The sequence below is a fragment of the Theropithecus gelada genome, chromosome 4, assembly GCF_003255815.1.
Source record: "Theropithecus gelada isolate Dixy chromosome 4, Tgel_1.0, whole genome shotgun sequence".
NCBI classification, from domain to species: domain Eukaryota; kingdom Metazoa; phylum Chordata; class Mammalia; order Primates; family Cercopithecidae; genus Theropithecus; species Theropithecus gelada.
In genome coordinates, this window is record NC_037671.1 from 48,479,827 (window position 1) to 48,505,197 (window position 25,371).

At 39.4% G+C, this 25,371-nt stretch overlaps 1 protein-coding gene across 3 annotated transcripts; it reads right to left on the bottom strand.

The window, feature by feature from the left end:
• Positions 1-1,887: 1,887 nt before the first annotated feature.
• ENPP5 (ectonucleotide pyrophosphatase/phosphodiesterase 5 (putative)) lies at positions 1,888-12,193 on the bottom strand. Of its 3 annotated transcripts, XM_025383358.1 has the most exons (5): positions 11,985-12,193; positions 11,235-11,294; positions 8,639-9,502; positions 6,612-6,788; positions 1,888-4,452 (listed from the first exon to the last, which is right to left on the bottom strand). In XM_025383358.1, exons 3-5 carry the CDS (start codon positions 9,465-9,467, stop codon positions 4,025-4,027), a joined length of 1,434 nt encoding a protein of 477 aa, XP_025239143.1. In that variant the 5' UTR covers positions 9,468-9,502; positions 11,235-11,294; positions 11,985-12,193; the 3' UTR covers positions 1,888-4,024. The 3 variants fall into 3 exon arrangements, with proteins under 3 accessions (XP_025239143.1, XP_025239144.1, XP_025239142.1); XM_025383359.1 differs by lacking the exon at positions 11,235-11,294 and having other exon boundaries at positions 8,639-9,211; XM_025383357.1 differs by lacking the exon at positions 11,235-11,294.
• Between the last annotated feature and the right edge of the window lie 13,178 nt (positions 12,194-25,371).

Below are 25,371 nucleotides of genomic sequence, written 5' to 3' on the forward strand. Positions count from 1 at the left end.
TCCTTTCAGTCCTATCAGTTTTCCCAACATATGAATCATTTTGGTGCTGGTGTCAATTGTTTTTTTCTCATTGTAGTTGTGATTTTCTTGGTTTTAGGTATAGCAGGTAATTTTCAGTTGTATCCTGGATATCTTATATATTACATAATAAGATGATGAGTTCTCTTTACATTTTTTATTTTAGCAGAAAGTCACACTGTTTAGGTTTAGCATGTAGATCTTGTCCTACTTTTGTGGGCTGATTCCAATGGCAGCTTAATTTTCACAGCCTTTGGGGTGCTATTGGATTACGGTCTGCTTGGATTGTGGTGCTCCTGGAATTCCCACTTGTCTCTGCTGGTCTTGCCTGAGGAAAGCAGAAGGGTTTTCCCCGGGCTAGCTGCCAGGTATCTCTTGGTAGGGGAATGGTGTAGTGGGATTCCTTTATTGGTGCGCCTTGTCCGTTGCAAAGTCTCTGGGTAGAGCAGGAGAGTCTCAGGCCATGGGAACAAAGAGGTTCCCCAGATTGTCTGCTGTAGCTTGGTCTCTTTTGCAGATTTTTTGTCCACCTCTATGTCTCTCAGTAGAAGAGTGTTTCAGTGGTGGGAAGGATAATGCTCCTCTTGGCTGCTCTTTAATGGGACTCCCAATCAATATTCCTCGTTGGAGGGTTATGGTAATTCCCCTTGCTGATGACACGGGTTACCCTGATGTTACCAGAGATTCTTTGATCCAGGGGAGGAATAAACCTCCCTGGGCTGCTGTCTTGGTAGGCAGGGGTTAAGAAATGCCGGCTCTGTGTGGCCTCCTTCCGTTAGGTGGGAAGCACGTGAAGCCCTGCCGCTGTGCTGTTTTTCCAGCCCCAGGTTCCCTAATCAGCTCGCAGCCTTATTACCAACCTTCAGAGTCTCTTGCACCATTTCCAGGCTCTATAATTATGCTTAGTGTGGAGGAACAAGGAAAAGCAGGACCACGCTATCCTGTCCTGATTAGAAGTCAAAATATATTTTAAAACATCTTTTAAAAAGAATCAAATTGCCCACAAGGTTATGAGGAATTACCAGGCTGACATTCAAAGAAGACTGAAATCCTAAAAGAGTGTAGCATTCAGGACATTTTGTCCTGGGGCATTGCCCTTGGGCATTGGCCAATCTGGAAGAAATCTATAAGCCTTGTGTAGCTGAACGTAAAAAGTTGGACTAGAGAGCCTGCCAAGGGTGGGAACATCGGTTAACCACCTCCTGCTAGGGGTAGGATCTCAAGGGGCTACCTTAGGATGAACCAGAAGTAAACCAACCTAGACGGCAGCTTGACTTTGAGTATAAACTCAGTCATGGAACCTGGGTCCTTCCTCCAGCTCTGGCACTAATATGTCGTGCAAATTTCACAACTTTGCAGGAGCTTTTGTTAAATCAAGGATTGAATGATCCCTTAGAGCTTTCCCAACTCTATGATTATCAAGTTATGTTTTTCTACTAATGAAAAACAAAACAAATGTGAGAACTAGAAGAGCTGGGGTCTTTCATTAGATTTTCTAGAAATAATAGGTGCTTGTAAGAAACTAAGACTAATAATAGGATACTTACAAGGTCACAGGGCATTTTGAAAAGCAATTTAAACTTAAACTGCAGGTGATGGGGAAGAAATTGTAAAATACAAACTGAATTTAAAAAAATCCCGACGATTAATAAACTTTACAAAATGGTTGATATAGGACGATGTTGAAAAAAAAAGGGGGCACAGGAGAAGCTCCATTCCTCTGACCTTTCTAAAATTCTTACAATTAGTAAGATTAGCTAGTCTTTTATTTCCATGTACTAATTTTGAGTTCACTGCATACAAAGCTTGACCATGAAGACATGCAGGTAAAACAAAACAACAACAAAAAGATGTCAATGATAAGTGATGTGATTTTCCCAGAAAAGTTTAAAGTTTTATTTTCCTTCAGGTAAACTCTCCTATTTTATAGGAAAATAAGTATCTGTAAATAAACCATCTGATAATCAAATATTCATATGTGAATTTACTTTCTTACTAATGTAATAGCACCTTCTAAAATGAATTTAATGCAATTATTAATTTAAACGGACAGACAGCATAATAGTAATGCTTTAGAATGGACCAATTTCACCTTCCAGTCATTTTGCTGACATTTCAATAATACAGGGTAAGTTCACAGCTAAAAAGCAAGCCAACATGAGTGCTCATGGATTCTGAGCTGTCTAATCCAGAGTCCATACTTCTGGGGAGTTTGCTACCTACCATATAATTTCCTAGCTTTTTAATCCGTAGGCCATTTCCAGTTATTTGATTCTGTTCTATTAAGAGGTTTTATAATGAAATGGGAATTATGTGCCAACATTCCTTACTGGTATTATCATTTTAAAAAATAAGACATTCACCAACTTTTAGGAAGCACTTAAATTTGGTTAAATTTTTAACTATGTTACTTCAGTTCTTCACATCCAATTTGTCCTTTCTTTCTGGAATAGTTATACAGTTTTACCTACTCATTAGCCAGTTGGTGCATATGTATATATGAAATCACAATACTATCCAAGTGTCTGTAAAGTGCTATTTTCTTCAAAGAAAGCCTTTCTTTTCAGGGCTTCCTCTTTCCTCTAAGAAGCCACATGTAATACCATGCCTCTCCCAAACTTCTTGATTACTTAGAAATCTCAAGCTCAGCCTTAGGTTGTTGGAATGAAAAAGACTGAGATGACCAGGCAGGTCAAAAGTACTACCTTGGAAGCAGAAGTCTATTTGTGAACTTGGATTCAGCTTTGATTCCACTGAGCACCCGGTAGGTGGGTATTCACATATTTCTTGAAATAGGGCTATATCATCTCGGCTCCCATGTTTTGATACCTGTTACCACAAAGAGTTATTTTGCTGCCTTTTTCTAGTATGCACACTTTACCACTGTTCTGAGTGACTTGTAAACATCTTACATGTGGTCCTATTTTTTTTTCCAGGCTCCACACAGTTCTTTTCAAGGATTGAGTGGCCAATATTTTACCTAATACGGCTTGTGCTCTTTTGCAACTTTGAATCTTCAAATGTTCAAATCTAAAAGATGCTTGTGCTGTTATCATGTGCTACCAGAAAGAAAACAAACATTGTTTTATCCAATTTGATTTTTAATGTAATTAATAGTGATTTAATTTTCAAAGGAGCAAATAATTACAAACAAGAGAAAACATTGCTGAGATGGTACCTGGTCACTTCTATTCAGACCATTGCTGAACTATATAGAAAAAATGTATATTCATGGTGTCTTCATTATTATGAAAATCACAGTAATATGACTCATCAGGAAATCACAATTTTATGACAGAAACAATATAGTTAGAATGAATCTGTCAGTACTTGACTCTCTTTTGGGGAAAAATAAATGCAAATCATGTTCTTTGGAAAGAAATATGACAAGAAATGGCCATAGTTGCATTCTGCTGTTGGGAATACATTTCCAAAATTCAAGGTTCAAAGGTTATCACATTTAATTTTCAATACTTATCACTTTCTTCTTCTCTCAATTTATGGAGATAGATTTCTACATTCATTATTTGGGATTATTAGAAATTTCATTCAGTTTGAACAATGAGTAACAAGTATTCTGTGACATGGGCGCAAAATGTTGTCATTTTCAATCAAGTTATAAGACATAACTGTCCATAAAGTGCATTTCAAATTAAAGTACCCATCTGGAGAGAAATTTAAAGTGCAATATATAAGGTACTTTACATAGTACAAAGTTACTAAATATATACATTATATGTGCCAAGTCCAAATAAAGCAGGATCTTATCTGTCCCTTTGCTACAGTGAACAATGGAGACATACTCTTACATCTTTATTCCTTTGCAGGTGTAAGTATTTTGGTCTCTCTCTGTGTGTGTGTGTGTGTGTGTGTGTGTACCTAAAAATGTAACTGCTTAATGGTTTCTGCAAATGTCTGGAACTGGTTTCCCAGAATTTGAAACCTTTAAACACTGACATAATTATGAAATCTCCACTTCAATATGCAAATCCACTTCAGAGTAACATTAGGCTTGTAATAATGGTTGAGCTATTTCACCATGCATATCTTGTAAGGCAGGTATTTGACTGTGAATTAAATGTTTAATGAAAATTATAAAAAATACAATCACTATAATGCTGCCAAGAGAGACCCCTATGAAATAAGGGTATGACTGCTCTTGGTCATATTCTGCTGGTTTGACACTACCAGGGAGGAGTATAGTACTCTGTGTATAAGGGACTGCCCTTGGTATTGATGAATTGAGCAGATCCTGGACATTCCAGAATGATCCATTGTGTGGCATGGCGGTGATATTAAGGAGGTGGCATAGTAGTGGGTACAAATCTGTGGAGTTCATGGCTTCTTTTGAGAAATTCTTTCTGAAGGCAGGACCATGGGCTAAAAATATTGGATGCATTTCTGCTAACGCATTATCATAACCGTGGTTGCCTACTGTAAAGAGAAAATACGTGAAAAAGTTAGCTGGCTATGCATTAAAATGGACATAATTGTTGTATGGTCAGGTTCTGAACTTAAATGCACATCTTATCTAGTTTGACTGTAAACATAAAATAATCTTTGACAAACAATCTCTGCTGTTGTTCACATCACAATTCTCTTCAGGAAATGAAGAGTCAAATGGTTGTGAATCTTTCTCACAGGCCAACAGTGACTTAAACAGCAGGGGAAGAAGGGTAAAGAACAAAGCAGAGCCAAGTTAGGGAAAAATTAGAGTTTTGTTTTGTATTAACTGGTGGCAAAGTAATATTCAGCAAATACTTATTGGGTACCTACTGTGTTCCAATGATTGTTCTAAAGATAAGAGATAAAGGTGCTCTTAGTCTTACTCTGAAGCCGTGAACACAACAAAAGGGGAGATACAATACATTAAAAAAAAAACAAAAGAAACCATAAAAATCAAACCTGTACTTAACAGCTATAATCTATTACTAAAAAACAAAGGTCAGAGTGGAGGAGAGTAGGAAACTCTTGATTTTGATGCCTCTAATCAGGATCCAACTTAGCATTATGTGCTTTTAGAGTGGCTACACATAAGGTGAAAACTTGGGGGTCTTCTGACATATGTATCAAATGACATAAAATGGATATGAAATTGATAATAGCTGGATGTCAAAGGCATGTGTGCCTAGCATGGTATCAAGGTGCAAGGTGAAGGAGCTACTGCTAAGATGGCACCCAAAGAAAACTGACAGGCTTTATCTTAAAGGTGGCAAGGAGAATGACTAGTAAATCCATCTCTAATACCCATACGTGCTACAGGGAACTATGCAATAGTAACACTCCCTGCCCCTGTCCCCCTCAAAAAAATCCTAAATCAGTTTTTCTAAAAGTCATAAACTGACCCCTACTCATTTCAAAGTAATTTGAAATCTACCAGGCAAAATGTATCTAAAGAAGTCATTCTAGATGCCATGATTCTTTTAGGTTTATTTAAGTAAAAGTAACACTGAACTTTTGAATCACTAGTAATTATCTGACAGGGTACTGTGCTATTCCATTAATTAATAGTCACATTGGGAATATATCATTATATACTTTGTAATTGACTGGATGATTGCTGCGTTCATGTCTATGAGAAGTTGGGATCTAGACTCTCACTCATGAAGGCAAAGATAATTACCTCATATTGCACTTCTTATTAGAAATTCAGACTTAAAATTAAGTCATTGTGACTTATGTAAAATCTTTCCTATGAATAGGGACTTTGTTTTGTAGTGGTAGCCCTGATCATAAATGCCTGATCAAGTAGATGGTATTTAATAATGAATGCCTAAGGGCAATGGTTCTCAAACTTTTGTATGTTTCACCAGGGCCTCACAGTTTCAGATTCAGCAGGTCTGTGTTGGGCCCAATAATTTGCATTTCTAACAAGCTCTCAGCTGATGTGGATGCTGCTGGGCCATGGAACACACTTTGAGAACCACTGCTTTGGGGCATTAGGGTTTAACTATTCCAGCATTAGGTATGCAGTGGTCAATCTTTAATTAATTACTGAATCATTAAACATAATGTAATATAAATTGGAGTATTATTAAGGTTTTCTATCAAAAATAGAGGTGACCAATCTATTGTGTAACTGTAGTTCTGCAAACCATTTCTAGAGGGCCCTTTGAATTTATATTAACTTTAAAATACAAATCTTGCCAAAGATAGCAGTCCTTTTTTGAGCAATCCCTCTAATATAAGAGCTACCTGCACAAGACATAAAAATCTGAACACTGGGTTATGGACCATTGTCTGTATGTAACAACTGTTTTAAGAACCAGAAACCATGTATCTGTACACATCTGCCACTATGAGTCACGAACACACTACAAATGCCATTGTCAGGCACCTGCTTTTCTTTTAATCAATAAACATGATAGAAACCCAATTCTACCTAAGGGACATTTTGTATATATCTTTTATAAATGAAGGACTAATGTCTAAAAACAGCATTTCTAGGTAAGTACTAAAACACTGTAGTTCCTTAACATTCAAGTAACAGAGAGTAAAAATACCAATCAACAAACTGCTGTATTATGTATTAAAACTGTTGTATTTTAGCAAAAAGCGATGCAGAATGGAAAGAAATACTATAACATACTCACACAGAAAGTCATCTGACTTATTCTGTAAAATGTGCCACCCTTCGTCAGCCACTGCTATGATTGGTTGAATTCGATTGTTGTATTTGTAATGCCACCTTTCTGGAATCTCTTCTTTTTTGTAAACAGTAAGGTTAGGATGAGCATGAGTTAGTGCTTCATAGACTTCATCAAATTTACCTAAAGAGAAGGGAGGAGAGGCACTCAGCACAAAATACTCATAGCTACAATCAACCAACCAACCATGGGCAACGGACTTGCTACAGAGGTGAAAAGCCACGGAGCTGAACATAAGAAAAAATTCTTTTCCTCCTTGGGGAAAACAATTTTGGGAGGGGAAACTAAGAAATAATCTTCTGTTCTAAGTTCACCGTATAGAATTAAGGAAGGGCATTTCATAGAACCAGGAACCTCTAAAGACTTCAATATACACATATATTAATTAGTGACACTATGTAAAATATCTAGGGTACTGCAATACCCAAACAAAAATAGCTAGGTTCTGGTACTTGTAAGTGCAGACACAAAGAATCTCCAGACAAGAAAACATGGTGAGCGGTGGGTGAGGGCTGGGAAAAGAGACTGGAGGTGGAAAGCAGTTTGTAAAATGGAAACATCCAAAAACACTGGAGGTGTTGCCAAAGTACTCCCTATAACTACAAATGCAGTTACCTGGGCACTGTCTTTCATCCTTCTCCTGTCTTTCAAATCCATTGCTGAGGTTTCATCCTTACTTTCCACACCACCACAAGAGGACATTCCAATTTTATAAAGGAAATTGAAGGGTTAACATAATTTTCCCCCCTTCCCCTTCCCTTCCTCCTTCCCTCCCTCTCTCCTTTTCTCTCTCTTTCGTCCCCTTCTCTTCCCTCCCTCTCTCTCTCTTCCCCCCCGACTCTCTTTTTTTCATTCGACTGGGTCTCCGTGTCGCCCAAGCTGGAGTGCAGTGATACGATCATAGCTCACTGTAACCTGGAACTCCTGGGCTCAAGCAATCCTTCCACCTCAGCCTGGGATGCAGGCATGTGCCACCACGCCAGGCTATTTTTTTTTTTTTTTTTTTTTTAGCAACAGGGTCTTGCTATGTTGCCCAGGCTGGCCTCGAACTCCTGGCCTCAAGTGACCCTACTGCCTCGGCCTCCCAAAGTGCTGAGATTATAGGCGTGATCAACCACTCCTAGCTAATTTTCTTAAACAACAAAAAAAGGGCTGTTTGCTGAAAACTGTGTGTGTAAAACACACGCATAGTTTAACATTCGCTGTTTCATATGATTCTCCTAATTCCCCTCTGAGGGATGGAATTCTCATTTGTGAGATATTATAGCTTTTCAAAATCTGCTCTCTCATTTGATGCCTAAGACCAACACTGCAAGGTGATAAAATATGTCAAAGAGCATGCCTGAGTCGTGTTGTCACTTATTTTGTGACCTCGGGATATTAAACCTTTTGAGGTAATTTACCTGTCATTTACTTGTCTTTAAAATGGAGACAATGCTGAGGTGACAGGTTTGGTATGAGGATTCCAGGAGAGGTTTGTAAAAAGTTTAAGATATTGTTATCACTTTCCACACTTATAAGGAAAATAAACCTCAGATTGACCAAAGCTCTTCCTCCTTCTTATCCTCCACAGCTTCCTTTTTAAACAGGTCCAAATTAGGAGTCTATAAAAGGCTTTGGGGCTTCTATGAAATAACTGTACATGTATTCAAGTTTTGTATGTATCTCTCCATCTCAATTTTTCTGAGAAGGGAGGCTATAGCTTTCATCATATTCTATGATTCCAAAATGGTTAAAACCTACTGCCATACATATATAGAGCGCATCAATTTCAGTATTCTAGGAAAAAGGAAAAAAAATTAGGCTTTGAGAAAAGAGATTTTGTCTTTTCAGAGTCTGAGGATTAAATCCCAGAATATTACCATGACACAGGCAAGTCTACTTTAAAGGCGCAGCAACAGAAATCCCCTATTCATTTGATCACACTGGGCAAATGCACATCTAGCCTCAGCTCACCATTCAGTCAGCCTTACCTTCTTTTGGCAAGATGGCTGCTACTGGTGATTGATCAATCAGGGTATAGTGGTCTTTATCCAGGTACTGGTCAAGTTCTATTAACCTTTCCTCAGAGCACTGCGTCATTCCGTGATCACTTGTGATGATTAGGTTCAGAGTGTCCCACAACTTTGCCTTTTTTAGCATTTGTATGAGATATCCTAACTTGTTGTCAATATCTGAAATGACAGGCCCCATGAGCGGACTGTCAGGTCCCAAATGGTGGCCCATGTCATCAGGGTCTTCCCAATAGAGAAGACCAAGATTTATGGGCTCTTCTGATGTAAACCATTCGATAATTTTGGCAACTCTATCTTCAAATGAAACTGACTCATTGTAAGGCATGTAATGAGTAGGAAAGCACTTATGTATTGCTACATCTGTTCCGGGCCACATGGCTGCACCACTAGTATGTCCTGCCCTCTGATTTGTGATCCATATTGGTGTCGCTTCTTCCCAAAACTTGGAATCATAAATATTCATGTGATCTAAGGAGAAAGATTTGTTCCGAATAGGATCAAACATATCATTTGCAACAATCCCATGATTCTCTGCAAAGAGGCCAGTTACCAAAGTATAATGGTTAGGGTAGGTTTTTGTAATAAAAACATTAGTAACTTGCTTCACGTGAACACCATATTTCATAACATAATGAAAATGGGGCGTTGGAACTTTATATAAGTAATCCCAACGGAATCCATCAAAAGAAACTAGTAGAACATTTTGCTGGTCTGGTTGGTGAGAAAAGGTGGTTAAAAGACTCAGTGCAGCAAGTATGAAGGACACCAAGAGAAATTTCGAAGTCATTTTCAAAGTACTTGATCAGTTCAGCGTAAAATAATCTGTAGAATAAACACATAGAAATTAATGGTAATAATTTTGTTTTGTATACTTTACCCCAAACTCAGAGTAACAGTGTTTAGCAATCCTAGTTATATCATAAATCACAGCCTGGAAGAATTATGTCACAGAACTCCATATTAGACAAGAGACCTGGGGCTAAATGAATAATAAAGCTAGTAAGTTTAATTGCATTTAAACAACTTTTTCCCTTCTGATAATTTATCTAAATATCCCTCAAAAGAATTACTTAAGTGAGCTCTTCAACAGCATTTTAAACTACGACATCATTTACATAAAACTTTTTAGAAACATTTTCAGTTTGATCCAGATTTCTGACTTCTGGTCAGAAACTTTTTTATAGTCAAATACCTGTGAACACACTTAACATTATGGCTAGAACAACTATGGCAACCTAGCAACCATGAAGTATCATTAGCAAATCAAATAATGGTGCATATATATATTGTGTATATATATGTATATGCACACTTCTATTTTCAACCCCTATGTTTGGTTCATCACAGATGAAAGAAGTATTACTAAAGAGAGAGGAATATAGATGAATTTGGTTTCTTGAAATGAAATGACATTTGTGACATCCAGATATATTTATTGAAAAGCAATCTGCATTCATTTATTAATAATCAAATCATAGCCTTCTCTAAACTAAATAATTAGATTGTAAACTAAATATTAACAGAAATACAATTCTGAAATTTGTTGCTGACTTTCCTAATGTTAAAATTTGTCAAAATTTAATCTCATCATTAATATGTGTAGTAAAAGCACTTCCCTGGTTTAAATCTCTGAATCAAGGTTGTTGGACTTTTCCCCTAATCTGTGTATATTTCTAAAATACTTTCATTCTATTAGAGAAAGCTAGTAAGATGCTGTATGGATAAACAATAGATATATACATTTTGTCAGTTTTCATCCAGCAAGGATCTTTTGTTCTCTCCTTTTTCTGTCCATTCCTGCATGAAGGTATTTATAAATCCAGCAAAAGTTAGATCAAACCATACTTGTACAAATAAATCTCTTGAAACTGGCTTTTGATATCTTCCTAAGCTGAAGACTTTTGTTTGTTTGTTTGAGAGGGAGTCTCACTCTGTTGCCCAAGCTGGAGTGCAGTGGCACGATCTCAGCTTACTGCAACTTCCGCCTCCCGGGTTCAAGCAACTCTCCTGCCTCGGCCTCCCGAATAGCTGGGACTACAGGCGCCCGCCACCACACCTGGCTAATTTTTGTATTTTTAGTAGAAAGGTTTTCGCCATGTTGGCCAGCCTGGTCTCAAACTCCTGACCTCACGTGATTCACCCACCTCGGCCTCCCAAAGCGCTGTGATTACAAGCATGAGCCACGGCAGCCGGCCTGAAGACATTTTTAAACTTCAAAAATACATCCTGTTTCGCCTTGCTGTATTATAGCTGCACGTAAACAAAAACTACTTGGCATGCTTGCTTTGCTTTCAGGAGTACAAGGTATATGTACATTGTGGGTATTGGCTGAGGGCAATAAATTCTGTTTTGCTGGTTTTAAACTGTGCTTTCACCGTACCTAGACATTTAATAAACTGAAATTGTTTTAGGTATTGCTCTCAAGATGATGGCTCAAATGTTATATTCAAAAACGATTTCTTAGATGGCAATACTCTTTCTGATTCTGGAAGGAACATTAAAAATAGTTGCAGCAGGGAATAGCAAATAGGTTACTGCAAATATATTTACTCACCTATCTGGCTACGGACGGTAGTTGCTCTCTGTCCTTTCTCCCCCTAATTTTCTCTCCCACCTTTTTAAAACAAGGAAGGCTAGTATCAACCAAATGTAATTTAAAGCTAAAAGCAGAGAAAATAAACTACATGGAACACCTGATTTTCATCTATCTTAGCAAATTAATTCGGCAAATGTGTAAGCAGGAGAAAATTGCTTTCTTGGGACCAACGAAAGTAAGCAAAGATTAAGTGTTGTCTAAAGCTTAGGAATGTCTGGCAAGAAGACTCAACATCACATCCATGACACAGAGAAATAAATACGTGGGGGTGGGGAATGAAAATCAGATTTTTTTTTTTTCTTTTTCGTGCACAAAATGCTGCACAAAATAGTGGAATCCCTGGATCTGGCTCCAGATTTCCTTGAGTACTTTCCAGTTCTTTCTCCCCTCCAACCTTCCTCCACAAACAAGACTTGGAGATCAAGAAGGAAGGGGCACCAATGAAAGGGAAGAGGGAAAGTGCAGAAGGAGTAGGTTTGTGTAGCTCGGATAGAAGTCAAGGGCAGGGGGTCCACCTTCTCCACCAGGATTCCATCCTAGCCAACCAGAAGGGTCGCGGCGTAGGGTATGTTCCCAATTCCCAGTTATCCCGCCCACCGAGGCCTGGGCTTCTCAGATGTGCAGTGGCAAGGAGGGGGCGTTGTTTTAGGGGCCCAGAGGAGCCGTGTGGGTCCCCAGGAGGGAAGCCACCCACACCCGTGGACTCACCCTCGCACCGATCCGTTCAGTCAGCATTAATTTGGGGCAATGGGAGGGAGGGCCTGGAGGAGACTACCTCTGGCGCGCCGCGGGTAACGGCGGGAAGGTGACTCGAGGAAGCGGCGCCCCCGGAACGCGCAGGAGCTCACCTGCACTCAACTCTGGAGCGGAGCGCCTGACCGCGCCGCTCACCGGCTCCCTGCCTCCTGGCTCCTATTGGCTGCTGCAGAGATAGTCCCCTCTGCCCGGGTTGCGCACGAAAGCCGGGCTCCCAGGAGTAGCTGCACGGCCTGTCAATCAGCGGGGGCAGGGGCGGGCGCTGCCTGGGTTTGGAGGATGGAGGGGGAGGGGACCCGCGGGGGCCAGGACTCAGCTGGGAGGCTGAAGGCGTGGGGTGGCCAATTGCTTGGTCACACACAAAACCTTCCTGCAACGTGACTCTTCCAGGGGACCAGCTGTGCTGGAGTCAGTGATGCTGAGAGATTATTACGTGCTACCCCAATGGTGGGTGTACTCTAACATTCACTGTTTTTTGTTTAAAAGAGACTTGTATTCTCTGATTTCTTATCTCAGGGTTTTTTCTGTCCGCCGCCCCCCGCCCCCTGCCTCCCGCCTTGTCAGGAATCGGCGATGGGGCACACCATGGATTTTACTCTGAAGAACACCTGCACACCGGAGTTTGCCAATGGGACAATGAAGTTTCATTCTTTTTATTGGTGGGTGTTACCTGCTTTACCTCAGAAAGAATTTATTAACCTAGTTAACTCTGCACCCCCACCGTTTGTGGTCCAGGTTTTTGCAATTGAGGTCCCTGAGGTATATTTGTGGTATACCTAGCATGGTACCTGAAATTGTGCGAATTAACCCAAGTCAGGTTCAGGATTAGGTTAATTTGCACAGGAGAGAGGCTGAACAGCTACCTTCTCTGGTGGTGGCATCTGAGCTCCAGACTCTGTTTCTACCTTTGTTTGCAAAATAAACATTAAAACTACAAACATCAGGCCTAATTACTCTTTCAGAAAGCCTTCAGTGCTTCTGGTGTGGTAGTGCCCCTATTTTGTCTTTTTCCGTCCTGTAGTAGATATTTTCTCAGTTTTTGGGGGGTAATCAATGGCATTTTTAGGCCTGAGGTAGAATAGGCAGGTACTTAGTTTCCCAGTATGATCCCAACTGTCTTTACCATAAATTATAGCAGTGATATCAAAATATCCTGAAATAATTTGTCCACCTACACAATCCCAGCTAGAATTCTGACCTAATTACAATTCCAGTTCTATCTGCAGTAGGCAATAATATCAGGTTGATTGTTACAATGTAAGTTTAACAACTAATTAGCTGGTGAAACTGGGAGCATATCTGCAACGGTGGTTTTGGCTCCTGCCTGGATCCCTTGTCTGGTGCGCTGGAGCTTTAAAGTGAATAGAGATTTCTGTTGATATTTAATTAAACCATGCAAACATTTTGGTCATAGGTTTTTCTCTGCTTCTAATAGAGGGACAATCTCAACCCCAAACATTGCTACCTCCTAACTGGGTCATCCCATCCCGAAGGGCATCTGGGCACTCTTCCATGGCCTTTTATTCGTGGTAACTTGAGTTTATGGTTTTCAACACGTGGGATGGGGATTAAGAGGGAGGCTGGTTTCTATGTTTAGTGAGACCCAAAGACAATGAAGTTGAACAAGTTGTTCCAATTCCCCAAAGCCCTACCCTTTGAAATTGCCCAAACTTGGAACAGAGTGGTCCAATCTTATAAGTCCTTGTCCCCCCAAATAGGTCAACTCTGTGCTCTCCCAAAACACTCAAAGGACAATGAATGCTTATCAGAGCAGGAGTGGTGAAAATGGGCCGGACTTTTGTTCGGATCACTGAACATTTTTGGACTCTGTTTGGATGACAGCCTGCTTTGCTCTGCATATTTTATGGAAGTCATGATTGTATTCACCAGCTATTCCTGTGAAATAGGCGTGGTACAGCTGGTAACCACAGTGCACAACACAGAAAAGTGCTCATAAGAGGCTCAGTGAGTGCCAGACTCCTCCCAGAAGTCCATAGAATGACATCTAATGTTCACCTGGTAGGCTTGTTATTACTTTATGTTGTTCATGGAGAGAAAGTCTGGTTTACATAGTATAGAGGAATGAATGTAAAAATGTGGGATTCCTGCTCCCACATCTGCACCTGCCCTCCTGTGTTACTATTGCCTCAGTATCTATTTGCAATAGGTTTTCAGAAAGTTTTAGTAGCAGAAACCACAACATGCTATTGACTGTAACTATTCTTTTATTCTCTGTTATTGAATTAGTAGGTTTATAATTGAATAATAGTGTAACAGAAGAACCAACTTCTTTCTTTCAAAGGTTTTGGGGTCGGCTGGGGAGGGAGATCCCTCTGCCTGCCCAAGGAAGTCTAATAGGGGTTGAGAGCTGGATAATTTTCTTCATCAGGGGCTAGAAGAGCTTTGTGCTAAAACTGAAATGTGATCTGTTCTTTATGAAACAACCAAAACTGTCTCTACCACAGAAGTCTTGTTTTTCAGAACTAGACATCATGGTAGGGAAGATAAACACATAATTTTACAATTAAAAATCTTTAAAGGTGCATTCCAGTACATTATACCACAAATGACTAAACTAAAAGACAGTTCATCTCCTAATTCTTTGTAGAACGTTCTGCAAAATGTGGGTCTCACATATTCAATGGACACAGATAGGAACCACTGGGATTGTGCTTCTGCACTGCTCTTAATTCACGATAAACAGTGGTCTTCACTAATCTTGGCTCATTAGCAGAAGTTCAGTCCAATGAGTGAAATGTTGGAGGCGGAGCTTGCAGTGAGCTGAGATCCGGCCACTGCACTCCAGCCTGGGCGACAGAGCAAGACTCCGTCTCAAAAAAAAAAAAAAAAAAAAAAAGAATAGCCAAAAACTTAGCCCAAGAATTTGTATGCATATTAGTAAATTAGGCTCCTAGTAATATGCTTGAACTAATTGGAATGAATTTTATACAAACAATTATTATGCTTTTATCCTCAGAAAGCTTCATATGAGTCAAATATAAACCTATTTGTATTGTTGTATTCTGTAAATTGTATCATAGGGTTTAAGTTCTAGGGCTGCCCTAACAAATTATCACAAACTGGGTGACTTAAAACAAACAGAAATGTATTCTCACATAGCTCTGGAGGCCAGAAGTCTGAAATCAAGATGTATTCAGGGCCACGCTCTCTCCGAGACTGAGGAAGAATCCTTGCTTGGCCCTAATGGCTGCTGGGGATTCTGGTATTCCTTGGCTTGCTGCAGCATAGCTCCAATCTCTGCCTCTACTGTCACAGGATGCTGTCTTCTGTGTGTCCCTGTGTCACGTGGCCTACTTATAAGGACACCGGTCATTGGGATTAAGGCCCTCTTCAACCCAGTATGCCTTCATCTAAATTTAATTACATATGCAAAGATCCTACTTCCAAATAAGATCACATTCTGAGGTTCCAGGTGAATGTGTATTTTGGAAGGACGCTTATTCAACCAAGTACACATAGCTAGCAGAAAGTTTAATTTTATGGCCCAGCCTAGATCGAAAGTTCATGGATTACTAATAAAATGGCTCAAATCAAGGTAACTGACAACATCTGATACTGACAAGGATTCAGAGCTATAATACGTTGCTGGACTATCATACACTACTGGTGGGAATAGACTTCCACTATGGAAGTCAGTTTTGAAGTTTCTTATAAAGTTAAATTTACACAAAACATACAACCCAGCAATCTCACTCCTGGGTATTTATCTAAGAGAAACAAAGACAGATGTCCACTGAAAAACCTATCAACAAGTTTTTACAGCAGCGTTATTCATAATCATGAAAAGCTAGAAACGAATGTCCCTCAACTAGTGAATAAACAAATTGTAGTGTGTCTGTAAGTGCAATACTGTTTGGCAATAAGAAGGAATACAGAACTGATGCATGCAACAACATGGAGAATCTCAAAAGCATTTTTCTAGGTGAACGAAGCCAGACACAAATGGTCATACACTGTATGATTCCGTTTATATAATATTCTAGAAAGGGAAAAACAATGGAAATAGAAACCAGATCAGCAGTTGCCAAGGACTGGGGGTGAGGGGAGGGGATTGGCTAGAAAGGGGCACAAAGAATTTTTTTTTGTGGTAGAATTTTGATTGCTTTTGTACTCACATCACTAAGTTTGTCAAAATTCAGAGAACTGTGTGCCTAAAAATGTTTAATTTTACTGTGTGGAAATTATACCTCAGTAAACAGCAGCAACAATAAGAAACCCTACCCTGCGATAATACCTCACACCTCACCAAAGTTCACGAATTAGTGCTAGTGGTGTTTGACTCTCAGTGGCCTTTTCCTGTGTGTACAGGTGCATACCAGTTCTTCCTGCAGGATGTGAGTGCTTGCAAGTGCAGGAGCTCCATGGGGCCTGCTCTGCTGGCTGTCATTCCTTTTGCCTCATGAATGAAGTCAGGAAACGATGAAGCAAAACCAAAACAAGGCAAAACTATTAATTTTCTTTTTCTTTTCTTTCTTTCTTTCTTTTTTTTTTTTTTTTTTTTTTGAGATAGAGTCTTGCTCTGTCACCACCCAGGCTGGAGTGCAGTGGTGTGATCTTGGGTCACTGCAACCTCTGCCTCTCGAGTCAAGCAATTCTCCTGCCTCAGCTTCCCGAGTAGCTGGGATTACAGACAGGTGCCACCACACTAGGCTAAGTTTTATATTTTGCAGATCACAAGGTCAGGAGTTCGAGACCAGCCTGGCCAACATGGTGAAACCCTGTCTCTACTACAAATATTTTCTAGGCTATAACTGAATGTCATTTGTTGAATAACTAACTCAGTGTAGGATGAAGTAATATAGCAGGAGAGACAGTCGTCTTTTGGCATTTGGTTTGAGGCCTATTTTGTAAGACATATTCTCAGGAGCCAAATACGAAACTGCACATGCGTTTGTGGTGTCCGGGGTGAAAACATTTTGTTAAAACCACATTCTCAGTTCTTTGTAAAGCACATAACACCCCTTAGGTGCCTGAACATACTCAGTTTAACATCACTATTTAAAAAATTATTGGCTCCTTATGGGTATTGTAATTCTGTAAATTTACTAACAGCAGGGGAGGACCTAAAAATATTGTCCTCCATCCAAATCAAAAATACATGTTTCCACTCTAGGTATTTGCATTTAAGATGTAAATGTAAGTATTCTTCGCAACAATTTTGTAGCTTAAGGTTGCACCAAGGAATTCTTTGGTAAGTATGAATCTTCATGAACAAGCCAACCCGGCAGCAACTGCTTTATGCCTTTAAGGCGTTCTTGGCAGCGAAGGGGCGGGGTAATGTCATAGGAGGGTTCTCTCTGCCCAATTCGTGGATGGTTGGAATTTCATAATTGGAAATTAATCTCTTAGCCTCAAGGCTTTTCTCCTAGGAGCGATGTCATATGCACATTTATTAGCTATTTATGCACACATGTATGGCTAAGGTTGTCTGATTTGCTCCAATTTGCATAATTGGTTGGGGAGAAAAGCCCTTAGAAGAATGCAGGTGGGTATTGTCTTTTAAAGGTTAGTAAATAGAGGGGACAGCTCTAGAGGAAAGTGAAAACAGAAAAAGGAAGGGAAGCAAACTCCATTCTGGCATCCCTCATAATTTGCTCAAAGCTAGTCCTGTTCTTTGCCCATCATTAAGCAGCAAATCACTGTAGGGAAGTACGAAGTCATAGGAAACAGAGGAACCTGGCTTATGAAGGTGCTCTGATTTGACCTTTGTAAAATTTTGAATAGCCTTTCATCTCGTAAATGCATATAATGTATAACATCCATGAGAGCTTTGCTATTCTTCTAGTCACTTTCATCCTCACTCCTCCACACGTGTTGTCACCTGTTGTCTGATTCCACAAAGGACTCCATCCTCCCACACCTTGCTTGGGCAATCTCCTGGCCTATATACTTCTCTGCTTTCCAATGAGAACCCTATTTTGTAGGAAAATCCATTCAGTGTGAAAAGATTTATGCTGATCTACTCATCTGTTCTTGCTGGGACGTTACATGTTGGGGTTCTTTGGCCAGAGTTAGCTGTGCTAGTCATGGTGATGGGGCTGTTTTAAAATAAGAGGCTGATTTAACCTGTTATTTTATTTTTGAGATGGAGTCTCCCTCTGTTAGCCCAGGCTGGAGTACACTGGTGAGATCTTGGCTTACAGCAACCTCTGCCTCCTGGGTTCAAGTGATTTTCCTGCCTTAGCCTTCCGAGTAGCTGGGATTTTAACCTGTTACTGTTTAAAAAAAACAAAACAGGTTTATTTGTGATTTGCTTAACATAAAATGAAATGTGATTCATTTGATATAAATTTATCGATTTGAATTATACGATTCAGGGTTAACTGGCCATTTTAAGGCCTCATTGGCCTGTTTAAACCGAGTGATGTAACTGAGAATGATCATCTGTGGAATCACTGAAAATGTCCATTTATTCATAGGGTAAAAATTGAGTCATGATTCTATTTTACACTCGTATTGTGCTTGCTAGTTTTTGAAATCCATTTTGAAGACAGTCAACAGCATTACTGAGTTCATTTCTCATGGACACGCACTATGCTCAGTGAGAATTGGTGGCTTAACCAAAGCTGCATATCTAAACATTTGAAATCAGGGAGAAATAGAATAAGTTCTACAAGAGAGGAACAAACGAAAGTGTTATAGAAATGCATGGGACAGAGAAATTAGCTCTGACTGAAGAAGACATGGGTATTCCACCACAAAGGTGGGAATGGAGAGTCTGGTGTTGAAGCAGAGCCTTGGAAGATGGTGGGATTTCAACGAAGCAGATGAAACAGAGAAGACTGTAAGAATGTGCACCTGGTGAGAGGGCCCAGGCATGCTTGTGGAGGGCCTAGGAAAACTGAGGAATTTGGCGTCAGTCCTGTGGGCAGTGGGGGGCAGTTGAAGGTTCTTGAGGAGGGGCATGACATGACCAGAGCCATGAAGATAATTTCTGAACCACAAGTGGTGCGAGGTGGCACAGTAGTTTAGCACCTTGCATTTATTTAATATCAATGTGTAATTGATATTGAAATTAACATTGCTTCTTTGACTATCTCCTTTGGCAGGAGCTACCATTGTCATACCATACCCGGGCTAACCCATTCTTATGACCTTTCTACTGAAAAATGCAAAGTACCTTGGCTTTTTGTTTAGTGCATATCGAGAGGCAGAGAGCATTTCTCTTCTTGTTTCTTCTTGGCAACATCTATTAGCCTATTCCTAATGCACTGTGTGGCATAGCTTATTAGGTTGTGTTTTTGGTGTTACCCCAATTTTGGGATATGAACCTGTCATTAAAACACAGCCCTGTGAGTCAGAAAAAATAGACATGTTAGTGTGAATGGATGTATACTTTCTGGTCATTTAGAGAGGTGACATCATTGTCATATGCTCTAAGTTTGTTTGCAATATTTTGTTAATCACAAAGTGAATAGTGAAGGGGATGGTGTGCAAGACAAGGGAAAAAGATGGAGGGGCATTTCAAAACTTGCCAGAGTGTGTAGTATAATTTCATTGAAAAAAATAAGATAACAAATCAACTCCACTAAGCAACTGTATGTAGGAGTAGGAAGAGTAGAAGAGATGGGTGTCAGAGAGACAATTGCAAAGCTAGAAAAATGGTCTGTCTGTATGGGTGGTGAAGGTATTATAGTATGAAATGGAGTAAATAACAATGTTACTAGAATTATAATAACAATGCTTATTAATTATAATAACAATACTTATGAATTAATTAATTAATAACTATTAATTAACCAAATAGCAGACACTGTGCCGAGCGACACATACTCCTTATATCACTTAGTTCTTATTATAACCCTGTGAAATGCAAATGAGTCTTTTCCTATGCCAGCTCAGGAAAGAAAATCCCAGAGAGATTAACTCACTGAAGATCACTCAACTAGTAAATAGCAGAACTAGACTGCTCATTAACCTCAGTAAGACCCAAAGGGGGGACACGAGAGAGACATTCTGGGGACAAGCTTGATCTTCAGACTGACACAAACTTAGGTCCATAGAAACCATGCCCTGGGGGTTACTGACAAGTAGTCTGTGAACTTCATATCAGCGTCAGGGATTCCAGATTTCTCCAGGAGGTCCTCAATGGTGGAATCAGAACAGTGGAGGGCACAGTAGAGGAGTAACTAAGCCCAGTTTTGGATCCATGAAGGGAAGATTTAGTATTTTGCCAGCCAGTGGAATAACTCATTTCTGTTATCAGGGTATGTGGGGATAGGGAGCTCTCGCAGCCTCTTCCTTCAACAGTCAGTAAACAGAAATGGTGTGAGAGAGACAAGCAAACAAGACTGGAGTTGCCATCCAGAGATGGGCACCCCTGTGGTGGACATAGACCTTGGAATTAAAATGACCTTGGTTGAGGATGGCTACTCAGTATTGAAATAAAAGGTAGAAAGGTTCATGAGTAGCGATTTGAAAACCTGGAAGGGTGGTTTATAGGAGGAAGCATGGGCATCAATAGTCAAGGCAGCACAATCGTGACAGAACTGAGAGTGAGAGCCCTGGACTGCCTAAGTGAGGATCAGTCAATTCCACACTATTTAAAACTAAGGTTAGTAGCTGCTGTGATCCTAGCCCTGTGATGGGAACGGAGAAAGCTGGATACAGGGAGGCGTAAGATATACTTCCTGAGTCCAAAGGGATGGAAACACTGCTTAGAGAGATGACACAAATGCACATGAAATCATTACAAATGGAACAAACTTGTATTTAATCAAACACTAAATTGATGCTTTATGAAGGTCTCATTTTTATTTGGGGGAGGAGTTATTCTCTCAATGTCTGAATGCTCAATAACATTCTGCCTTCCCAGTTCTCCCTGTTTTCACTTCCCCTTAAGCTACTATGGGCTCTTTTCTTTTAGGAGATTCCACTACTAATGAATGCTTTGAAGAAATAGTATTAGTTTAGAGCAGAACAATGGTGGTCACAGGACTGTCTTGGGAGGGGTTTTGGGCTAGCTCCCATAATCTTCTTTATCACTTGTATAAAATCTCTGTATAGAGCTTTGGGCAGAACTTTGAGCAGCACACTTGATTGTCCACTTTGTATGGAAGGAAAAGTGACCTTAGGTAGAAATAGGTAGTGGTGAATGATTTGGCTGGTTTGTTCAGGGCCTGAAAGGACCAGAATGGGAAGAGTGAGGACAAGGAAGCAGGGGAAAGAGATATGTGGGCCCTATAGATGGTGGGCATCAGTATGCAGATCTGTCTGTCTTGTGGTGATGCTCAGCAAGCCTCTTTTGCAGAAGGGGATCTCAACCATCAGGTGGACAAGATGAGTAAACCTGTGGATGTCAGCCAACATTTCTTCCTGGTTATTGCAGTACCAGTGCAAGTTGGCATTCAATGGTGGCAGGAATAGAAGTATGCAAACACCTAACAGAATGGGATTCAGTTCACAAAGAGCTTATCTAGCCAGTGCTGAATGTCAGCCTCAGAGACTGATGCTAACCCCTCAGTTGAGGAAAACAGCAGCAATTTGTCCTTACCAGAGGTTACATCTACACCAAATATGAATCAACACTTCAGCATGCCTGATCTATCAATATGGGTTCTCACAACATTTCCTCAGATAAGGGACCAATTTTGCTGCAAAGGACATAGAGCAATGATTACAGGATTCACTGGTTCCACCATATATCCCATCACCCAGAAGCAGCTGGCTAGCTGAATAATGCAGTGGACTTAAAGGCTCAGTTAAGTGGCCCTCTCTGAGAACACAATCTGAAGGTTAGAGCATGGTCCTCAGTTTGGGGGTATATGCATTGAAATAAGGACTGATATATGGTGCTCTGTCCTTAATGGCTAGAAAACACAGGTCTGGTAACCAAGGAAATAGGAATGATCCCTACATGATCATCCCCAGTGACCTATTTGTGAAATTTGTTCTTCCTATCTTCTAACCTTAGGCTCTGTTAGGTTAGAGAACATCGTTCCCAGTAAGGACTATGTCTCCACCAGCGAAGTGAGGATTCTACTGAATTTGAAGCTGGGTCTACCACCTGGCCACCTTGGACTCCTCATGCCAATGGATCAGAAGGGAGTTATAGTAATGTTGGGGTAAGTAACTTGCTTTTCTTGAGGGGAGAGGGTTGATACTACATAATGGGAACAGGGAGGAATATGCTTACTTGTATATCTTCTATCTCTTTATTCTTCTGATTGCTGAGAGATTGCCTCTTTGTCTGATTTTCTAATTCACAAATTTATTCTTTAGCTATTCCTTCCTTTCTTTATCCCATCTTTGGTGTAGTTTTTCAGTTATTATACCTTGTATATTTTCATTTTTAATGATTTTTTATTCTTATTATTACTAATAGCTTGTTACATCTCTTTAAGTATATTTATCATGTTTACATAAAATTCTTGTTCTATCTCTTTTAACACTTTTGTTTCAAATGGTATATCTTAAAGATTTTTGGATCTTTTGAGGTAGTTTTAAATTGCACTATTATTTTTGATTTTTAATTTAGGTTTCTCTTTAAATGTTTTAATAAATAGAGTGGAAGGACCGAAGGCCAGGTCCTAGCTTAGGCTAAGTTATCCTGATACATTTAAGGGTAAGTGAGGGTCTAATGCCTGAGGGAAGATGCTTATTCCTATAGACTATCTTTCAAGGTTCTCAAACTCCTATCCACAGATCTTGCCGCCATTTAAAATTAGTTCTTGTGTGTGGTGTGAAATAGAGTTTAAGTGCAGATAGGAGTCTAAGTTTAAAAAAAAAATTTTTTATGGATAGCCAATTGTTCGGTACCATTTGTTAAAAGGTATTTTCTTTGCTTTAAATTGCTTTGGTTCCTTTATCATAAACAATTTGCTTTATAAGTATGGATCTATTTCCGGCCTCTCAATTCTAGCTCATTGACCTGTTTGTCTATCTTCTTGTCAATACTACACTGTCTTGATTACCAAAGCTTTGTAATAAGTCTTGAGGTGAGGTAGTGTGAGTTCTCCAACAATGCTCTTTCTCAAAATTGTTTTGACTATTCTAGGTCCTTTGTCTTTTCATATAAATGTTAAAATCAGCTTTTCTATGATCCTTTTCTATTCTTTTTCTATAAAAATGCTGGTCTGGCATGTGATTGGGATGACAGCAGATCTACATACCAATTTAGGGAGAACATTCAAGCTTATAATATTAAGTATTCTGGTGCATGAACATGGGAAATGTCTCCAGTTTTCAAAATGAGCAAATTGAGGTTTAGAAAGCCTAAATGACTTGATAGGGTTATAGACCTGAAAGCAGCAGAAGCTTTTTAAATCTGTTTACAATTAATTGACTCACCAGAATGGCCTACACTCTTCTTTTCCTCTGCAAATCACATTAACTGCTACCCCATGGCATTGTAAACTTTTTTGGCTAATCTATTTCTGCCTAACACTTCTGCTTCTGCCAGATACATTTTAGACTTATCTAGAGTCAGTTGTGTTTTTTCTAGTATCTAGTTTTTGAAATAGAGTTTGTTGTTAGAATTAAATAATTTAAATAGTACACATTATAACCTAGCAATTCCATTTTTTAAAAATTTGTCCTGTCAGAGATGCACAAAATGATTTTGATATGACAATATTTATCATAGTCTTAAAATTAATACTCCCCACTAGGAAACAGTCTAAGTGTCTCATAAAAGGAAATGATTACGAACATTTGGTATTTTTATATGATGGCTACTATTCAGCCATTATAAACCACATATTCAAAGAATATTTAATAATATGTGGGAATTCCTATATAAAATATTTGAAGAGAAAAGCAGGATATAAAGCTATACAGCTGCTTTTTGACTTAAAGTGAGGTTACATCCTGATAAACCCATCATAAGTTGAAAATATCGTAAGAGGAAAATGGATTTAATACACCTAGCCTTTAAATGTGCTCAGAACATTTATACTAGCCTATGATATAAATGATTAGTTGGGCAAAATCATCTCTCAAATACTGTTTTTAGTAAGGTAACAAATATCTCACGCAATTTGTTGAATACTGTACTGCAAATGAAAAACAGTGTTTGTATGGGTACTTGAAGTATGGTTTCTTCTGAATGCGTTTCACTTCTGTAACATCATAAAATCAAAAAAAAGTAAGTCAAGGGCCATCTGTACATGTATAGAAGAATCCTGGTATTTACAGTATTCCTGAATTTGCTACTCTTGCCTGTGTAGCATCCTGTGATCTTTCTTGTTATTTCAGGGGCATATTTCCACAATCACTTCAATTCTCTGTGTAAGAGACACATATGACAAAGATGGCATACACACAAACACTGACTTTATACTCCTCCGCCCCCAGTGACTTTGTCACAAGGCAATTCTGTTGTAATTGAACCAGGGTGGGGGATGTGATGGGGGACTGGTGTAAGTCCTGGAATCCAAAGGCACAAAGGCGTGAGAACCAGAAACTTCAATGTCCAAGGGCAGGAGGAGATGAATGTCCCAGTTCATAAAGACTGGAAAGAGGAAAATTGGTCTTTCTCTGCCTTATGTTCTATTTGAGCCCTCATTGGATTGGAGACTAAGTTTCTTTACTTAGTCTAACAATTCAAAATGCTAATCTCTTCTAGAGATACTCTCACAGGCACACCCAGAAATAATGTTTCAGCAGCTACCTGGGCATCCCTTAGCCCAGTCAAGTTGACACATAAAATTAACCACGACACCCATAAAGTGCATTCAGAACTCTGACCTCATCCTATGCCTTTTAGATGCTATTCTCTCTCCCTCATACCATGGTTTTGATTCTGCTATGTAGTTTGTGAAAAACATTTTTCTTAACTCCCATGATTAAGGCCATTTCATGGCATTTAATTTCCCCTATGGGATCTTACCATCATTGGGTAGAACATCCAGTGTGATGTGTTTCGTACTGCAGAGCTGGCCATATAGATTTCTGTTTTTACAAGTGTGCTAGATAAATCCTGTGGCATTTTAGATAACAGCTGTATGACCCTATTTTTCACACTCAGATGATGAATTATCTTCCCCGATACAACAATGAGAAAATATCCCCCAAAATAAGCAGGACCAACTTTATCTCAGGATTCTCATATCTCCTATTCATTTGTTCATAATTTCCCAGAGAAATTAGATGTATTATTTCAATGCTTATAATATCAGAATTAGAAAGATAAAGAATCTATGCTTAGAGGAAGGTAAAAATGAAATTGGGGCATAAGTAATGCTCACACATGAAAAGAGGTGAGTTATTCAGTACAGTCACTGGCTCGATAAGATAGAAGAAACCTCATGGGTACTATCTGATAAGGACTAAGTAAAGAAACTGGCAAAGATGATTGTGAACGTTTGAATGGGACATG